At 38.1% G+C, this 18148-nt stretch overlaps 1 protein-coding gene across 4 annotated transcripts in view; it reads right to left on the bottom strand.

Annotated features, from left to right (window-relative positions):
- Positions 1-18148, bottom strand: part of CTNNA2 (catenin alpha 2) — a gene marked incomplete at both ends in the record, with an annotated part of 1036807 nt that overhangs the window by 93170 nt on the left and 925489 nt on the right. For all 4 annotated transcript variants that reach the window (XM_082672515.1, XM_082672516.1, XM_082672517.1 and 1 more), the window contains 3 exons: positions 5746-5946; positions 12464-12620; positions 13214-13306. In XM_082672515.1, coding sequence (XP_082528641.1) covers positions 5746-5946; positions 12464-12620; positions 13214-13306 — 451 coding nt within the window. The remainder of the gene's footprint in view (positions 1-5745; positions 5947-12463; positions 12621-13213; positions 13307-18148) is intronic.

Raw genomic sequence — 18148 nt, 5'->3', positions numbered from 1 at the left:
AAATGGCAAAACCATGGAGACAGTGAAAAGATAGTGGTTACCAGGCGATTGGGAGGGGGAGAGGGATGAATAGATGGAGTACAGTGAATGTTTAGGACAGTGAAAAATACACTGTATGAAACCATAATGATGGATACATGTCATTATACATTAGTCCAAATATAATAGAGTATACAACACCAAGAGTGAACCAAAATGTAAACTATGAACTTTGCGTGATTATGATGTGTCTGTGTAGGTTCATCAATGGTAACAAATGTACCACTTTGGTAGGGGATATAGATAATGGGGGACACCATGCCTGTGCAGAATCAAGGGAATTGATTCAAAATCATGGGAAATCTTAGTAGCCTCCCCTCAATTTTTCTGTGAACATTTAACTGTTCTTTAAAAAAAAAGTCTTGAAAAAATTTATACCATCTGTTTGGCCCACATGTTCTCCAAAATAATGGAATTTTCATTTTCATTTACAAAGTGCTTAATAACAGAATCCTCACTAAAAAGACTTTATTTTTTTCTATTCTTTTTGGTTCCCTCTGAAGAAAGAACTGCTGGCATCTCAAAGATCTCTCAACCTGATGATATTGACATCGCCACAAATTTGCATCAGCCATCAAATTTACAAAAATGGCATTTCAATGTAATCTGTTCTGTGAAGAATGAGCTACTTTAAACATAATATCATTGAATGGACTTTCAGGCCCCTCAACTTTCCACAGCAATCTGACTTTGCAAATGAGATCTCTAAAAATGGGTCTCATTGGGTGCACTTGCTACCAAGCTATCGGCAATTTGTTATAATTCAGGTTTTATTGAAGAGCCCATCAAACATGTTAGTATTTAATGAGTCTGATGTACGTCAAGTTTATTGTGCTTTCATCTGCCTAGATTAGTTTTATAAAAAATAAATAGGTAAATTTTTATGTAATATTGCCCTAGAATTTTAACATACTAATAATCCACAAAATTGTGTTTTCAAATTAACTTAGCATTCATATCAAGACAAAAAGCACTCTTCAAAAAAATTTACTTACTCTTTACTAAGTAAAGTAATTTATGGAAAATTAACTACAGACTGTTCCATCACTCTGGATCTCTCTCAATTTCTAGCCTCTCAGTGAAGGTAAAGTGGGAGTTCTCTCTACAGAGACCCACCCCTGCATCATTTGCATGTTTAAACAGAGGTTGGCCTGTATTTGAAAACCCCATTAGCAGCAAAGTCTGGTCTAGTTAAGACTTTTTGAGCATTCTGCCCCTTTTTTTTCATGCTTGGTAATAGACTCTCACTCCATTCCCTTCACCGTACCCTATGGCCATCATGCAGAGGCTCCATTTAGTCTTGTTTAAAGTTGCTCTTATTATGGAATATTATTTCTCTTGTGGCAGTTATTTTCCATGGGGGTTATTCTGTCCACCCAAGAACATCTAGCAATGTCTAGAGACAATTTTGATTGTCACAACTTGAAGTGGGAAAGGGAAGAGGTCCTATAAGCATCTAGTGGGGTAAGTTCAGGGATGCTGCTGAGCACCCTTAATGCACAGGACAGCTGCCTCCACCCCAAGAAAGAATTACCAAGACTCACATGTCAATAATACAGAGGTTGAGAACTTCTGCCTTAGGGTCTTTAACAACTCAGATATAAAATTGGCAGAACCTGGTAGGTTGGTGGAAAGGCAAAAGAAAACATGATGCTTTGTCTTCCATGTCCTGGACTCTTCCTTTTTTTCTTCTTCTTCTTCCTGTCACCTTCCACTCCTTGCCCACTGCTCCGTGTTCTCTCCTCAAAATAAAATGTACTCTCAGGACAAAGTTTGATAAACTTGCATAAAAAAGTGACCAATTAAACGTTGCACTAAGATTTTTTTTAAAATCAGAAGCAAAATGTTAGCCCAAAGGTAGAAATTTGGGTATTAGTCATCTGTATAGGAGTTTTTATTTGAAGGACGTAGCCCCCCTTAGCATAGCCAGACACTGACAAGGGGACAAATCCATTTTATAAAATCTATATAACCTACAAAACTCTGCATAACCATAATCACGGAACTGATCTTATGTTCTTCCTCCAACTCCATGTGTGTAGTACATCCCCCAACAATTCTAATTAGCAACCAGTGAATTTTAACAGCTAAAGCTTTTTTTTTTTTTAGCTTGTTTCTCATAGAGAAATTTCTTATTGAGAAATGCTAGGTATTAAGTCACCATATAGATCACACATTTTAAACCTCATGTTCCACATGTTCAGATTACCAGTGCAATTGTGACAGAGGACCATCCCTTCTCTTAAGCCCTGCTGGCTTCAGAGCAGAGGCATTCTCCCTCCATGAGGAATCCGTGAGTATGTCAATTGTTCTACTCACAGCTAAATTATTTTTTGTTTTTTTTTAATAAATTTATTTATTTTTGGCTGCATTGGGTCTTCGTTGCTGCACACTGGCTTTCTCTGGTTGCAGCGAGTGGGACCACTCCTCTTTGTGGTGCACGGGCCTCTCATGGCGGTGGCTTCTCTTGTTGTGGAGCACGGGCTCTAGGCGCACAGGCTTCAGTAGTTGTGGCACGCAGGCTCTAGAGCACAGGCTCAGTAGTTGTGGCACACGGGCCCAGCTGCTCCGCAGCATGTGGGATCCTCCCAGACCACAGCTCGAACCCATGTCCCCTGCGTTGGCAGGAGGATTCTCAACCACTGCACCACCAGGGAAGCCCACAGCTAAAGATTTTGCTTTCATTTCTTTGACAACCTCTCTACTTACCCATAAAGAAACCATATTGTTCCTGTTTAGGAAAGAGAAGAACCACTGGGGACAGAAGCAAAATAATCTATATACCTTGTATATTCTAGTTCTTAGCTCACTAATATCTACTTTTCCTTGACATGTATTCCATTTTCTACTAGTTATTTATAAACTGTTTATTTCACTCTCTTCTACCTGGCTTCTTTCCTAGTGATCTTCAATAGATGCTGAAAAATAGAAAGAATCTAAATGTCTTGCTTATCTTTTCTGTTCAATTATGAATTGGATGTGGACATCAGAATCAGGAAGGTGCCTTTAGTTAAGTACCCCAAGTATTCAATCACTGCAAGGAAGGGCTGAGATGAGAATTTTTAAAGATCTGAAAATTGACAAATAAGAGCAAAATCTTCATTAGCAACAACAATCCAGGATGGATTGCTCTGTTTCATTGATTTTTTTTTTCAGTTAAAAAAACTTCAACCAGAATATTATTTACATTTCAAGACTTTGGGTGAAAATTACGTTAAAATATTTCCATCAGCTAGGCACACTGCCCTTGCCTTTATGTCGGTTTTGACCCAATGGGCACCACTCCTTCTATTTATTAAAGCACCCCAAGGCTCAATAAGAAAGAAATCTAAAATGTCTCTTGAACAACGCTGAAGTCTTTGTGTGCACAAAGTCACCTATAAGTTGGCAATATGCTCTGCATGTCATCTGTGGCAGTAATCATTCCAACCAGTCATGAGTTGAAACTTCTGACACTCTTCACTCAGTGTCAGATCCAAGGAAATGCTGCTATGTGTCAGATATATCACAGGAAGCTGAGACTTTGTAACAAAATCGAGGTAATGGGCCAGGAACTGAGAGCTCCAAAAATGTGACAGAGTTTCCTTAAGGGTGAAAAAAAAGTCCTTAAATTGGAGAGTAAAATAACTGTTTCTAATTATTCCAAATGAGAAAAGAAATACCGTATGGCTTGCATTGTGTTGCTCTATTGAATGCAAAGGGCAAGCCTATTTGAAAAAAAAAAAAATAGTGCTGAATTTCAGCTAATTACAATGTGGATATATCATATTATTATTTTTTTAACATCTTTATTGGAGTATAATTGCTTTACAATGGTGTGTTAGTTTCTGCTTTATAACAAAGTGAACCAGCTATACATATACATATATCCCCGTATCTCCTCCCTCTTGTGTCTCCCTCCCACTCTCCCTATCCCACCCCTCTAGGTGATCACAAAGCACCCAGCTGATCTCCCTGTGCTATGCAGCTGCTTCCCACTAGCTATCTGTTTTACATTTGGTAGTGCATATATGTCCATGCTACTCTCTCACTTCGTCCCAGCTTACCCTTCCCCCTTCCCGTGTCCTCAGGTCTATTCTCTTCGTCTGTGTCTTTATCCCTGTCCTGCCCCTTGGTTCGTCAGAACCTTTTTTTTTTTTTTTTAGATTCCATATATATATATATATGTTAGCATACAGTATTTTTTTTTTCTATTTCTGACTTATTTCACTCTGTATGAGAGAATCTAGGCCCACCTCACTACAAATAACTCAATTTTGTTTCCTTTTTTGGTTGAGTAATACTCCATTGCATACATGTGCCACATCTTGTTTATCCATTCATCTATTGATGGACACTTAGGTTGCTTCCATGTCCTGGCTATTGTAAATAGAGCTGCAATGAACATTGTGGTACATGACTCTTTTCGAATTATGGATATATCATATTATTATTGTTATTATTTGTAATTCTAAGTCTGTGAGGATTCTCAAGAGCAACGATCCCTAGATGTGCTCTTTATTATGTGATATTACACTAGTCCTTTTCTGCTTATATTTCAGAGAGCAATCAGTGTCTGTTTATCTGTTGTTTTTCCATGCTATTCTAGACTAACAAATAGCTACAGAAGTCTTTGTAAATAACCTTTTCCCTGTAGAAGGAAACATGTTTCTACTAACATGTCTTATCATGTAGAACTTGGAACACTGCTATATCTGACCTTTCAGAGATATGTCTATTTTTAAAAGCCTAGTGGGTTCCAAATTCCGTATATAGACCCATGAAGACTCCCACTGATGCTGAGGTAAGTTCCTTCTATGCATACAGAGGACCCGATTCATTACCCATTCATAACTCCATCCAATATAAAGTTAATTCTATTTGTCTTCTCTCCATCCCTGGACTTTCTCTCTACTCTCATTCCCCCATATATACAAATATACAAGGCATAAGGGACTTCAGAAAGGGTCTGAAGCCAAGAGACACCAGTCAAGAGCAAAAACTACTAAAAATAGGCTACTCTTTGACACAACTATCCAGAGTTATGGGTTGTTGTGCTAACTCAGTAGAAATAAGTATTTTTTCCATCTCAGTGTACCAGAGAGCTATGACAGGCTCGCATAAGTAACTGTGTCTCACCACGACCGTGATTCCCCAGTGGGCAGCCACATGCCCCTGGAAGAGGGCATGCAAGCCTTTGTAAGAGGAGCAGGACATATATTAAAGTCTAACCCTTTTTCAGTAACCACTACCTCCTTTGATTACTTCATGTCCATGTACTACCTAGAGCCTTTATGCTTTTCCCTGGTTGTCCTTATCTTCTCAAGAAATAGACAGGGAAATGTTTTTCAAGTTCAAGATTCCAAGTTCCAATCACATATTCACTATTTTCTAGACTTGTGACCTTTTTTCAGTTTCTGAACTGATTCAAAACTCCATTTTCACATTCATAATAGGAGATAATAAAAATCTGCCTACTTCACAAGGTCCTTGTGAGAATCAAGTGCTTATATATAAAAACTGTAGAGTAGTATATACTGCAAAATAATAAATTATTATTCTGCTAAAGTATTCCAATTCAAACTCAAGAAATAAAGAGCACCCTTTTTATGATCATGTGTAATTTAGAAGCAGAAAGACCTATGGGAAACAATGAAACAGACTGATTCAGGTATGGAAATTAATCATGGTGCTGACATTTTGGTCAAACCTAATATCCATGGTTACCTGTCTCAGAGAGCAATTTTGTAGCTTCCAGCACCTTCTCAGTATAAACTCCAGCTTCATAGTTCTCCATCTCAGCATTGATGATGTGTATGACTCGAGCTGCCCGGCCCCTGATAGCCCCTGCAGTCCGGTCCAGAGTGTCCACATCCCCCTCTTGAAGGGCTATCACACACTTGTTTACATCCTCCAAGATATGATTTTCTGTGGAGAGGACACATACACATTTATACCACTGACACACTTAAAAACCTATTGAAGATAGATTCATTAACTCACAAGCCATCAACTTGTACATCTCAATACATGCCTAATAACATTGAAATTATATTTAAAGAACATAGTTTATAATTACAATAGTGGTTCTCAAACTTGAACATCAACTGGAGGATTTGTAGCATCATAGAGACTGTTGGGTGTCTCTCTCAGGGTTTCTGATTCACTAGGTCTGGGGTCGGGCCCAAGAAGTTGCATTTCTACCAAGTTCCCAGGTGATGGTAATGTTGCTGGTTTGGGGACCACACTTTGAGAACCACCAATTTTAAAAATATCTCTTTCTTTGTTTCAGTGTTTAAGATTTATTGGGTGAAAAGGTCTTTTAAGAGTGGTAGTGGCAGCGAACAAGAAGTCACCAAGCAGCAACGTTTCTAGACATGTCCAGAGTTGCACTTTGGGTTGGATCATGTTTTTATTGAGGAAACATTTAAGGGAGACTTTAAAATGAATAAATATCACCCCATCAGTCTTCCAATGTTGTGTCATGCATAACGTATGTGCAATGGAAACTGATCAGGTGAAGAGGATCACAGAGTTCCCCACAATTGTAATACAATCCAGTCTGTGGCTGGTTCCCTCAGATTGGAGTCAAGGTCAGGGATCACTCTCCATCATTGTCCAAAGCAGAATCCAAGCAGGCAGGATGAGAGGCTTTTCTCTCTACCAGCCTAGAAAAAACATGCAGTCTGGTCCCTTACAGTTTTGCAGGTGTGCAATTTTGTATTTTCCATGTCCAATGTGAGATCTGTTATTATGTTCCTTGAACATTCTTTAGAAACAGAATTCTAAGGAAATGTTCAAAAAGTTTAGTACTCTGAGAAAAAAAAGAACTTAAGCTGAAAATATACATATACACATACAATAGAATAACAGGACAAGCTTGGAAGTAGTCTTAAGTAATCTGGTAACCCTTAAGAAATTATAACTGTTCAATTAATAGTTAATAAAGGACTAAATTGAATGGTTACCTCTTTAAGAAGTTTCTAGAGCTAGTTCTGATTTATAAATTCCTAAAGAAGGAGAGATGGGAGGGTACTCAGCAAATCCCAGTCTGTCCCATGGATCTCTCCTTCTTTAATTAAACCAATCACTCAGAGAAAATATTTGTTTTTATAAGACATTGGATAGAAAATTGCAAAGTATAACATGTTTCATAAAGGAACATCTGTTTGACCTCATACAATATGATTTCCTCACTCAACTATTTATAAATTTCTGATTTCTACATTCTCTGGTTTCAAATAGAAATTAGAATAGAAAAAAAATGAAATGTTTAAATTTTAATATTTAGATATCTTAAACTCACAAGAAGTTATTTCCTGAATGCTGATATTTTCCTGAGAGAACGAGAAAGACAGTTGTGAAAATAGAGACTTAAAGGCTTTCATTTTGATTAAGGAACTTCTGAAACCACCTCTTTATGAGATCTTGGATTGGATCATGCAAACTCACCTAAAAGGACACCTTAAAAAAAAAGGTTTACTCAAATGAAACTTGGCACAGGATTTTAAATACAGAAGTTTGATTCAAATAGGTCTCTCTTACTGCCCTGATGGATTCCTCCAGACAATTAAAATATGTCGTGGTCCCTGAAAATGGGCAACTGCGAGGGTGTTCATGTCAAAAACAAGCATTTTCGGGCTTCCCTGGTGGCGCAGTGGTTGAGAGTCCTCCTGCCAATCAGGGGACACGGGCTCGTGTCCCGGTCCGGGAAGATCCCACATGCCGCGGAGCGGCTAGGTCCGTGAGCCATGGCCACTGAGCCTACGCGTCTGGAACCTGTGCTCCACAACGGGAGAGGCCAAATCAGTGAGAGGACCGCATACCGGAAAAAAACAAAAACAAAAACAAAAAAAAACAGGCATTTTCTTTGAATAACATAATGTAAGAATAAGCATACCTACCATTTTTCTGTGCATAGTTTAAAGATGGAATTGAATGCAAAACAGAGGAATCTGTCAATTACATTAGATACTAATGTACTGGAATTAACAAAATTTAAAATGTAAGAAGTCCATTCATGACCTAATATCCTAAAATGAAATGATAGTTTTTAAAATCTAATTTCCAAACTAAAATATGCAACTAATCTAATTAGGAACAAGAAAAAGAATATGCTTTCATAGGTATAACTACAGTTGACCCTTGAACAACAGAGGTTTGAACAGTGCAGGTCCACTTATACATGGATTTATTTCAGTAGTAAGTACTACAGTACCACAGAGCCGAGGTTGGTTGGATCCACAGATGCGGAACTTCCCATCTATAGGGCTAACTGTAAAGTTATGCCCAGATTTTCAGCTGTGTGGAGGGAGGGTCGGTGCCCCACACCCCCAAGTTTTTCAAGGGTCAACTGTATACATTAATTGAAGGAGGCCATCATAGCAACAGCATTGCTTTTAATTGAATTGCCAATTAATTTGTTCAATGGTTAGTCATATTAATCATATGTGAATAAAATATTAATTTTACTAATTTTTAGTTTACTAAATGACTCAGTTTTCTTAATCAACTCTTTTTATGAAATGTTGAGATAGTTTACTCTGCATTTCCCAACTTTACCCAATTAGAGGTACCCCTTTTATAAAAAAATGAATTACAATTCCCTCATGATAGTAGTTATACCAGTAGATGATATATATGTAAAAGCCACTATGATAAAGAATGTTTTAAAATAAATTTGTACTTTATTAATCTAAGTACCAATAATGCACTTGAAAAGAGCTATATTGTTCTTGTAGACATATTATTTAATCAAAAGATGACACTTGGTTTATATATGGTTTCCCTGGACCCCTTGTAATAACTTCTCCACCCCTAGTCCCTACACCATCAGGTCTGGGGTTTACAAGTTTGGAATTACTCTGGTCTAGTATCTATCAAAAAGGGCAGTGAATTATTCAAAGGCAGAATCCACACTTAACTCATATTTTCATAACTGACAGCACCTTAGAGCAGGCAATCAAAGAAGAAATCCTGAATAAACATGTCCATTGAAGAGGGACAATCAATTATATATTTTTATCCTACGGTATTTTCAGGAGAAAGAATTCATTAAGTAAGGAGATAGAGGAATGATGTTCCAACTAGAAAATAACATAGAAGAGAAAGTAATAATAAAAAGCACCTGTATTCCAGAGATGATTACATTGCTGGGATAAACCCCTTAGGTACTTTGGATGCCTGGATGGAAAGCATGGTTTTTAAACATCATAAAACATTTGACTGCAACGTATCTTGTGGTAAACTTCCTTGAATTTTTGCAACCTTACGATTTCAGGAAAGATATAATCTTGTTAAAAAATCACAGATGATCAGACTACCTGATTATTATAAGCTTTAAAGCTATAGTTTCTAAATTCAAAAGCAAAGTTCAGTCTGTGAATTTTTTAATGAAACAAACTCAAGACCCTGGAGTCAAAAAAAACCAAACAAGTAAAAGAGGAAAAGGCAAACAAAGCAAAACAAAACTTTTAGACATTATGGGATTGAGTTAACAGCTTTTTCAGATCTTAGATGCCTGCCCAAGAATTCAACTGTTATGTGATTAATGCCAAGATGTTCAATTTAAGACACTATTAAAAATTTTAGTTTTTGCCCAGTGGGAAAAGTTTAAGTGTTCTAATACAGCCATTTCATTTTTTTTTATAAGCCCAGACTACATCTGAAAATTGGTTTTGCTCCTGTAATGTTAGTAGCTCCCCAAACTTGCTGCTTTTCATATGGACAAATTAAGCACTCAGACACACAAGTTCAGGTAGCAAAAAAAAAAAGAAAGAAAGCAAAACAAAACTATCCCTTAAAAAAAATCTTTTCTGTTGTTGTTTTCAAAATAGAGTTTCCTGCCAGAATAGATATTCCCTTAAGAAGAAACTGATACATAAAGTGTCATTAATGCCATTTCAAAATATCTCCTGGGCCAACCTTGCAATTTACTGATGCAGATGTTTTGGCTCCAGCTCGGAGAGGAGATAAGAAGTAGTTTCCCCAACTATCGGGCTGTATCTACAGTCTACCAGCAGGACAGAGTGGTCAGTGTCATTATTTGTCAAGCCCATCTGTGGAAAGGTGCCTGCCGCCTCCGATTGTCAAGTCCAAAGGCATGCTCTAGCAGGTCCTGCCAAGGCTGGCTCCCCGACAGCGCCTGTTCATTTTCCTGTCATGGCATGCTGCAGCGCTTGTACCACTGGGGTTGGACTGCACAGTGTTATCAGCGGAAGCCAAAGCCTTTTCTTGTTGCTGGTAATAATGAGATGCACAAAGGAATGGCAGGGAGAAAGGTGGCAGAGGCATATCCGGTGGAAGAAAATTAAGAAAAGCTTTGCACTACTGAAACAGTCTGAGATAAGACCTCCTAACCTTGCTTTTCTCTACCCTCAGAAATTTTCATATATGCATTTAAAGAAAAGGAGAAGTTGGGAAAGCTTTAAGTTCTGAAATGATTCCTCTTTGAAAAAGGTAGTATATTTTCTATTCAATTGTAGATAGAAGGGGAATAGCATAAGATTTCCAGGTGCTGTTAGGATTGCTGTGTGAGTTCTGAGGCTGGTTGGAGAGTCCCCCTGCCCCTTTTGGGGACCCCTATAGTCATCTTGGCAAAGACTGACTACATACAAGAAAGATGCTCAGTCCTGGTGTCCGTCCTTCTGTTCCCCACCACTCAAATCCCCAATATGTCTATCCAAACAATTTCTAAGAACCTTATGAAAGATACATTTCTTGCATATCTTTTATGTTGTTAGGACTCACGCATCAGTGAAGCAAAAATCCCAGGAATGGCAACACATTGAGTTCTTTATCAGTCAACCCCTGGATATGGGTATGTTTAAATGAATAGTTGCTTTGACAAGTCATCAAAAACAAAGCACTTTAGGAATGAAGAATAAGACAGGTTTCCAAGAGGGAAGAGAGAGTGGAATGGTGGTTCCAGAGGGGATGGCGAGGTTTGAGGGGGTGGGGAAGGAGCTGCAATGACAACTGGAAACATCAAAGGCAAATTCCCTTCTATCTAGACTTACTGAGAACTATATAGATTCTGGAAAGGGGATATCTGGATTTTAATTATACCTCTGCCAAGTTACCTACCTCTCAGTGCCTTACTTTTCTCAAAGGAAGGCTCAGAATAGTGATGCCTATCTTATAAAACTTTGGTGTGAATTAAACCAAATAGCAGAAAGTCAGACAAATTATAGATACTGAGCATGTGTTCACTCATTTTTCCCATCTCCCTTGCCCTGCCCTCCATGATTTCAAAGTTGGCTTTTCCATCATCCATCAGATCTACAGATTCAACTATGCTGTTCTCAGACAAGCTTTAAACACAAGCCCCCAGTGGGAATTCACTGTCAGTTTCTTGGTGAAAGGAAAGACTGCAACTAGAGAAAAGTTTCTAAATACACTAAGCCTCCTGCAGAAATCCCTTCCACACTGTTGCAGTCAGAGGCCCTGTCTGTCTGGATCCCACCAGCTGTGCTGCAACCCCTCCCTCTCAGACCTCAGTAAGTCCTGGTCAAGGCTAGGGCGCACCTGAACTGTCAGGTGTGAGTTCCATATTCCTGTGGGTAGAGTCAACACCTGGTCAATTTGAATTTTCAAGCGTCACTTGGTTATTTTAATGCCTCGCAAGGAGGCTGAGGTTTCTGGTGACCTCCTCCCCCATGCCTCCCATAGAGACTTTTCCAGGTGAATTGGGCCAAGTGTGTTTCGTCAAATGTGTTTGGAAAAAGGCCCATTAGCTGGCGGTAGCCAAATTTGAAACAGCATTGATGAGCCCCGTTAAAGGTCAAATTGATTACATGGTTATTCAAATGCGCCAACATCCTTCAGTCTGGCTTCATTTACAAAGAAGAAAGTTACAGTTTCCAGTGATGATTAGTTACTCTCTCTCACTTCTTTCCACAACCTCATGGTCAAGTGCTCAAAGCCTCAATGACTCCCAAGTACCTTCTAATAGGTTCATTCTGTGGCTAACATTTCTTCCCAGCTTATCACAAACCTGGGTAACTTCACTTATTGAGGGAAAAAACCTTAATGCAGCCAAATTGGAATAACTCATTGTTTTTTTGATTTTTAAACGTAACCAGTCTCATAACCCATACCCTTTTTTAGATGGATGATTCAGATGCATCAAAGGCCATCCTATTTTAAAAACTCCAGGAAGTAAAAAGGAGCCTAACTCTACTTAAATAATCTGTTCAGGTTTCTAATATCTTGATCAGAAATTTGTGTTTTCCCCCCAAATGCTTTGGCTCAGTGTCTTGAAATAATGTGCACAGCAGAGAAGAATTTTCAAAAGGGTGTTACAATTACAGTTGCAGAGATGATTGACAGCTCAAAGGGCCAAGGAGAGCACTTGAAACAGAGACCCATGACATTTGAAAGATATTCCTCATCTCATCTTGTTCTCTTCCTTCGGCTGCCTTGTAAGGGGCCCGTTTGTGATTACCTGAGACAGAAAGGAAGTCATCCACTGAGGTGATGTCATCCACAGCCTCTGTCAGCACTCGGACCTGCTTTTCCCACTGGTCTTTGAAGACATCCATATTGTCCTGAGCAACTTTGCTCTGTGGCCGGGCAGCCAGTGTGAGAGCGGCATTGATGACCTATTTGTTAGAGACAATCCAGGGACATATTGACCACACTCTTTGACAGAGGAACAAGCAGGTCAAAGATCATGTTGAAATCCTGGACCCTGCAGCTTCCACAGATAAGTGGGTTCCCAGTGTTTGGAAGAACAATCAAAACATGAAACTTAAAGTAGGTTATCAACTACTACTAATTTTTGTTTGCTTTTCTTCTTTTTGTAAGATATAGGTTTCAAAAAGTGCTTACTGGACAAAGCCTACTTAGCACAGATGTGGCAGAAATAGAAGTCTTGTTCTACATGCGCAAGCATATAATTTAGTGGTTGAGACACTAAAGGTAAATAGATATGGAGCATTGAAATAACAGTCCAAGACAAATAGAAGAAAGTCAATAGGAGTGGAAAAGAGAATAATCGCCACAGTAATTCTGAAGAGACTGGAATAGTTTGAAGTTCTTTTTGAGAAAGTCAGAACCTGAAATGGCCCATGAACGTTGGGTAGCACTTTCTAGTGAGAGGAAAGAGGGCAAGGCAAGGAAATGAGTGACATGAGGGCTGGAGCGTAGAAGATCTGAAATATCAGGCTTTGGAAACAAAGTAAATGAGGCTTACCTGGGGACACAGGCTGTCAATCTGGGTGGCTGCCATCCGAACTAGTTTCACCCCTTCTTCATTGTTGGAGATGGAACAGGCCAAATTGGCAACCTGTATTGAAGAGGATTTGAATGAAAATGATGTTGGGACCAAGGGAAAATACACTGTTGCATGACCTTGTACCTTCCCTGAAGAGTGCCACATCCAGGAGAATCCTTTCACAAATAAGATAAAGGGACCCTTCTGTATTAAACCAAATATTACTAAGTCTTCTGTCTGTAGGCATTTCTATCAGAAAAGCAAGGTGTTAATAACAAATCATTGCTTCAAGATTCTTGAGCACACACAATAATGTATTTTAACTGGGTTCTTCTGAACTCTTTCCCCCTCCATCTACACTCTCACTTGAACTCCCTCAGACTCATTATTGAATGCAAAGCATTGTGATTTTGGCCACATCAGTACTAAATTCTGACCAGTGAGAGAGATGCCATAGGCAATGCTTTTGATTTTAAAGAGACCCATAGTAAACTGAAAATTAGTGTCTGTTACCCCAAAGAACCCAAGATCTTCCTGTCACAGTCTGTCAGGAAGATGTCAGTCCACCAGTAGTCAACTCAAATGCTTTCAGGGGCCAGGCAGTTCTGAAAAGTGTGTAGAAAAGCCTGGTGTAATCCAGTAGGCAGTGGGGGGAGTGTGCAGCCAATGAGGACGTGCAAGTCCACTATAAAGGCATTCAAGTTTGATTTTTAAAATATACTATACCAGCCAAAACAGCTGAACTGAATTCAAGTTCCCAGGTCAAGCATTTCAATGTTATTCCTTCTCTTCAAGGAGTGAGAATTGGTAATACAAGGCCAGCCTTGGCCAAGGTCAACAGCACACAAAGTTATAATCAAAACACTGATCAGTCCCACCAAGCTGATGTCAAGAGGACAGGAGGATGGGGTTTAGAAAGGGCAAAGGAGAAGAGAAGGGTTGCCAGGGCTAGGAGCAGTAGGGCAAGTAGAGTACATGATTAGCAGAGAGAACCCATAGGAGCCCTGTGGCCACCTGCCTTTTTGTATCACTTTTTTGTTCACTTCTGCTCTCCAAAACAAGACTGCCTCCCTACTATGCCTTAATGCTCTGGGAGATTCAAGTGCACTGTGTATGTGTATAGTTCCTAATGTGAAAGAAACCTTAGTGTGGAACAGGGAGAGCAGCACAGAGCTGGAGATCAGGAGGCTCAACCACTAACCCATTCTGTAAGTCATGTCACATTTGGAGGATTGTTTCCTTATCAGCAAAAGGAGATGGATAGATGGTGATACTAGGGATACTTTCAAAGATGACCTCAATAAATCATTAGTGCAAAGAATCCCATTTTGAAATTTTTAAGAAAGAACATATTAAGTCTATTACAGTGAGAATATATACTATGAGAAACCACAGATTTAATTCCAAAAGTTATCATGTAGTTTCTTATATTTTATAGTTTACCTTTGATTCTTCAGATAATTTTCACTATGTAACTTAGTTTTCAAAGAGAAAGACAAACATGCCTTTTTATACCCATTCATAGGATACTAAATGCCCAGGGGTATGAGGAGGCTCCTTGGAGGGAGAGCAAGAACGCAGGTTCTCAATTTCAATATTGTCTCCACTCTGCTTTTTTATTAATCTTTGTTATATTTGTATTCTACTGTATTTTGTATTCCAAACACCTGAATAAGTATGTGACATAGAATTGGTGCTCAATACATGTTTATTGAATTAAAGAGTAACCTTTTAATAGCTTTTGAAAATTGCATATAGTGATTTGGAATACATAATAAGTTAAAGATACTCTTAAAGATAAAGTTGTTAGTCCTGTAATTTGGCTGGACAAATTTTCACATTACCTTCTAGCAGATGTTTACTAACGTCATGGAGCTAAACAATAGTTCTTACATTCTAGTCCATTGTTTGAGTCCAGAATGCAGTGGCCCCTGTCCATGGTGGCATGTGAAATCAGGATGGTGTGATGAATTTTTTAGAAAGATATATGTATTTAATTTAAAATTCTGTCTTTTAATCTTAAATTCTTCCCATTTCTGCTGTTAAAAACCTTTCATTTTATGAAATGATGATTTCAGATGATGGTTTTGTTTGCTTTTTATCATCCTTGCTTGGTATGTGACAGAGACTTGAGGTCACACTTTTCCATTGCAGTGAACAACTGCTAAAGAGTTTGGCATATGACTCTATATAAGGACAACAACATGAAAACTTTAAAATGCTCCAGGAATCAGATCTTGGGTAATATTTGCTTGCATCTTTGTAAGATGAAAAGTAAGAAAATACCAGCACTCTCAATGAGATAAAGGCTCTAGACCAAGTATTAAATGGCTGTTGACATAAAAATATTTATAAATAAGAAAAAGAAAGGGAACCATATATTATGTATCTTTTGATAGAACGACAGAACACTACCTATGAAACGTTCTTGCCAAAAGCAACAACAACAACAAAAACAACAAAACATGAAAATGATCAGCCTTAGGATCGATTCTCAATTTACAGAAATCCAAGAGACAAACATGTAAAATAAAACCACATGGATGCCATCATGAAAATTCTGATGGTGATAACTAGTAGAAAAAAGTCAGACCTTTATAGATCCTGAATAGACAAATAAACCATTATATAAATATCCATAAATATTTAAATGAATTTTTATATATATGTACATTGTAAAACAATGAAAGAAATTTAAAATTCACTAAATATTTGATGATATTAAGGGGTTAATGTTTAAAATACCCTAGTAATAATTCAGTTATTTTATTTAAAGTGTCCATAGCTTTTATATATTTTTTTATGTAATGTTTTAAAATACCCTAGTAATACTTTAGTTAAGTGTCCATAGCCATATATATATATATATACACACACACACACACACACACACACACACACACACATATATCGAGATGCTTATGGATGAAATTATATGTTTGGGATTTGCTTCACAGTTATTTAGGGTAGGGGAAATGGGTGGAGGTATAGAAAAAATGACTGGTTATTTGTTCAGAATGGTCGAAGCTGTGTGATACTATATGATGGTTCATTATACAGGCTCTACTTTAAGATATGATTGAAATTTTCCATAATAAAAGTGTTTATTTTAATGCAGTAACTACAATCTATTATATCACCAGCTCTGATAAAATACTTTCTTGCACTTGTATGAGTGTCAAGGGAGCCTAGTATAAGTCAGGGAGAAGCCTGAGTATGGTTTAGAGGTAAGGCTTGCAGACGGCAGAAGAGTGTCAGCCTAAGCACAGAAGGGAATACTGTAATGGCTTGTATAAGGCACAGAGGTGGCTCTCCAGACCACACAGTCTCCTGCACATGCTGGTGGCAGGTCCCCAGGCAGGTCCCTGGGAATGATGGGGCTGAGAAGAACTGGGCTCTTGTGTGAGGGAGATGCCAACCAGTAACTTCCACATTGTGATAAAAAACAAACAACCAAAGATTTTTTTTGTATCCTTTGAAATGTTTCTTCATCCTTTGTTTAATAAACTCTATTATGTCTCAGATCTAGTGTGGGGACTTCATTGCACAACAGAATCATAGTAGGGGAATAGTGCTAGCAACACTTAGCAAAAATAAAGAAGTGACAACTCCCAATAGTTCTTCAATTACTTATTCTCTTTAATTTACTGATTTATAAATCCTAAAGCCTGGCAGCCTCCACTCTGAAATGTACTCCTGCTGTTTAAGTCTACTTAAAATCAGAATTTCATTTACATTGTGTTATATTCTACAACATTCTGAAAATATTTCCAACACGATGCTAAGGATTTCACTATCTCCAAAGGCAGGCTTCTGTATTTTAAACTGGTCATGGACACAATCCAAATTCCTATCTTCCTTGTTTTCCTTTGGTTTGCCTTTGTGTTTCTCACTGGACTCATTGACGTCATGGTGACTCTGAAGATGGTTTTATATATTGTGATTTTGAGAACTCTGGCAGCAAACACTAAGTTTCAGTCTTGAGGCAGCTCCTAATCAATAATGCAGCTTGAAATGCCAGTGAATATTTCAATACCAGTACAAGGCTACTGCACACAGTAGGTACTTAATGATTGATTTCAACTAACTGTTCTTTAACTACAGCTCTTATGTTACGATATCAGAAACTCTTTGGTGAAATAAAATGTCCTATGTTTCAAATCACAATATTTTCTCCTTTTAAAAAAAAAATTTGGCATGATAGTCTTCCTAAGGGGGGGAGGAGGGGAAGAGAATAGTAGAATAGAATCATGAGACATTAGAAAAAAATTAATTGGAGTAAAAAAATGAAAAATATACCATTAATAGATCAGTGTTATGAGACTGCAAACCAAAATTGAGTGATATGATTATATTTACTAGAATTTTGAAACCTGCTTGAATCAACTAAATAGGTAACATTTACAGGCTGGTGCTGGCCTCTGCTTTCTCCACTCTTGAATTGTTTACAACTTAGCTCAGGCAACAAGAGTCAATTGGCTTCCTGGGGGCTCAAAAAACAACAAAGTCTATCATTAACTATTAAATGTTGGGCTATTTAGATTGATCTATGATTTCTGAAAGTGACTAGGCCATGAGTAAAGGTGGCATAGTGCCTTGGTGAGCTAATTGCACTAAATTTCCCAAGACTCTCTCAGGAAAGGAAACCCTCCTCCATGACTTCTGAGAGCATAATGGATTTGGGGAAGTAAAAGCTAAAAAGACTTGGCCAAGTCTTCTATCCTTGACTTAGGTGCCTTAAAAACTGGTTATCTTGGGGGAAAGAAGGAAGCTTAGCAGCCTTAGCTACGTTGTATGCTGCTGACTACAAGAGCTTTAAGGGTTCAAAAAAGAAATGATCAGTACTCCTGGCTGGGAATCAAGTAAACACATCATGGAGAGGTAAGATATCCATCTTATAATGCTTTTCTGATT

This window comes from Grampus griseus, assembly GCF_964374135.1.
Source record: "Grampus griseus genome assembly, chromosome: 15".
In the NCBI taxonomy this organism is placed as follows: domain Eukaryota; kingdom Metazoa; phylum Chordata; class Mammalia; order Artiodactyla; family Delphinidae; genus Grampus; species Grampus griseus.
This window is presented reverse-complemented; position numbering and strand designations above follow the sequence as displayed.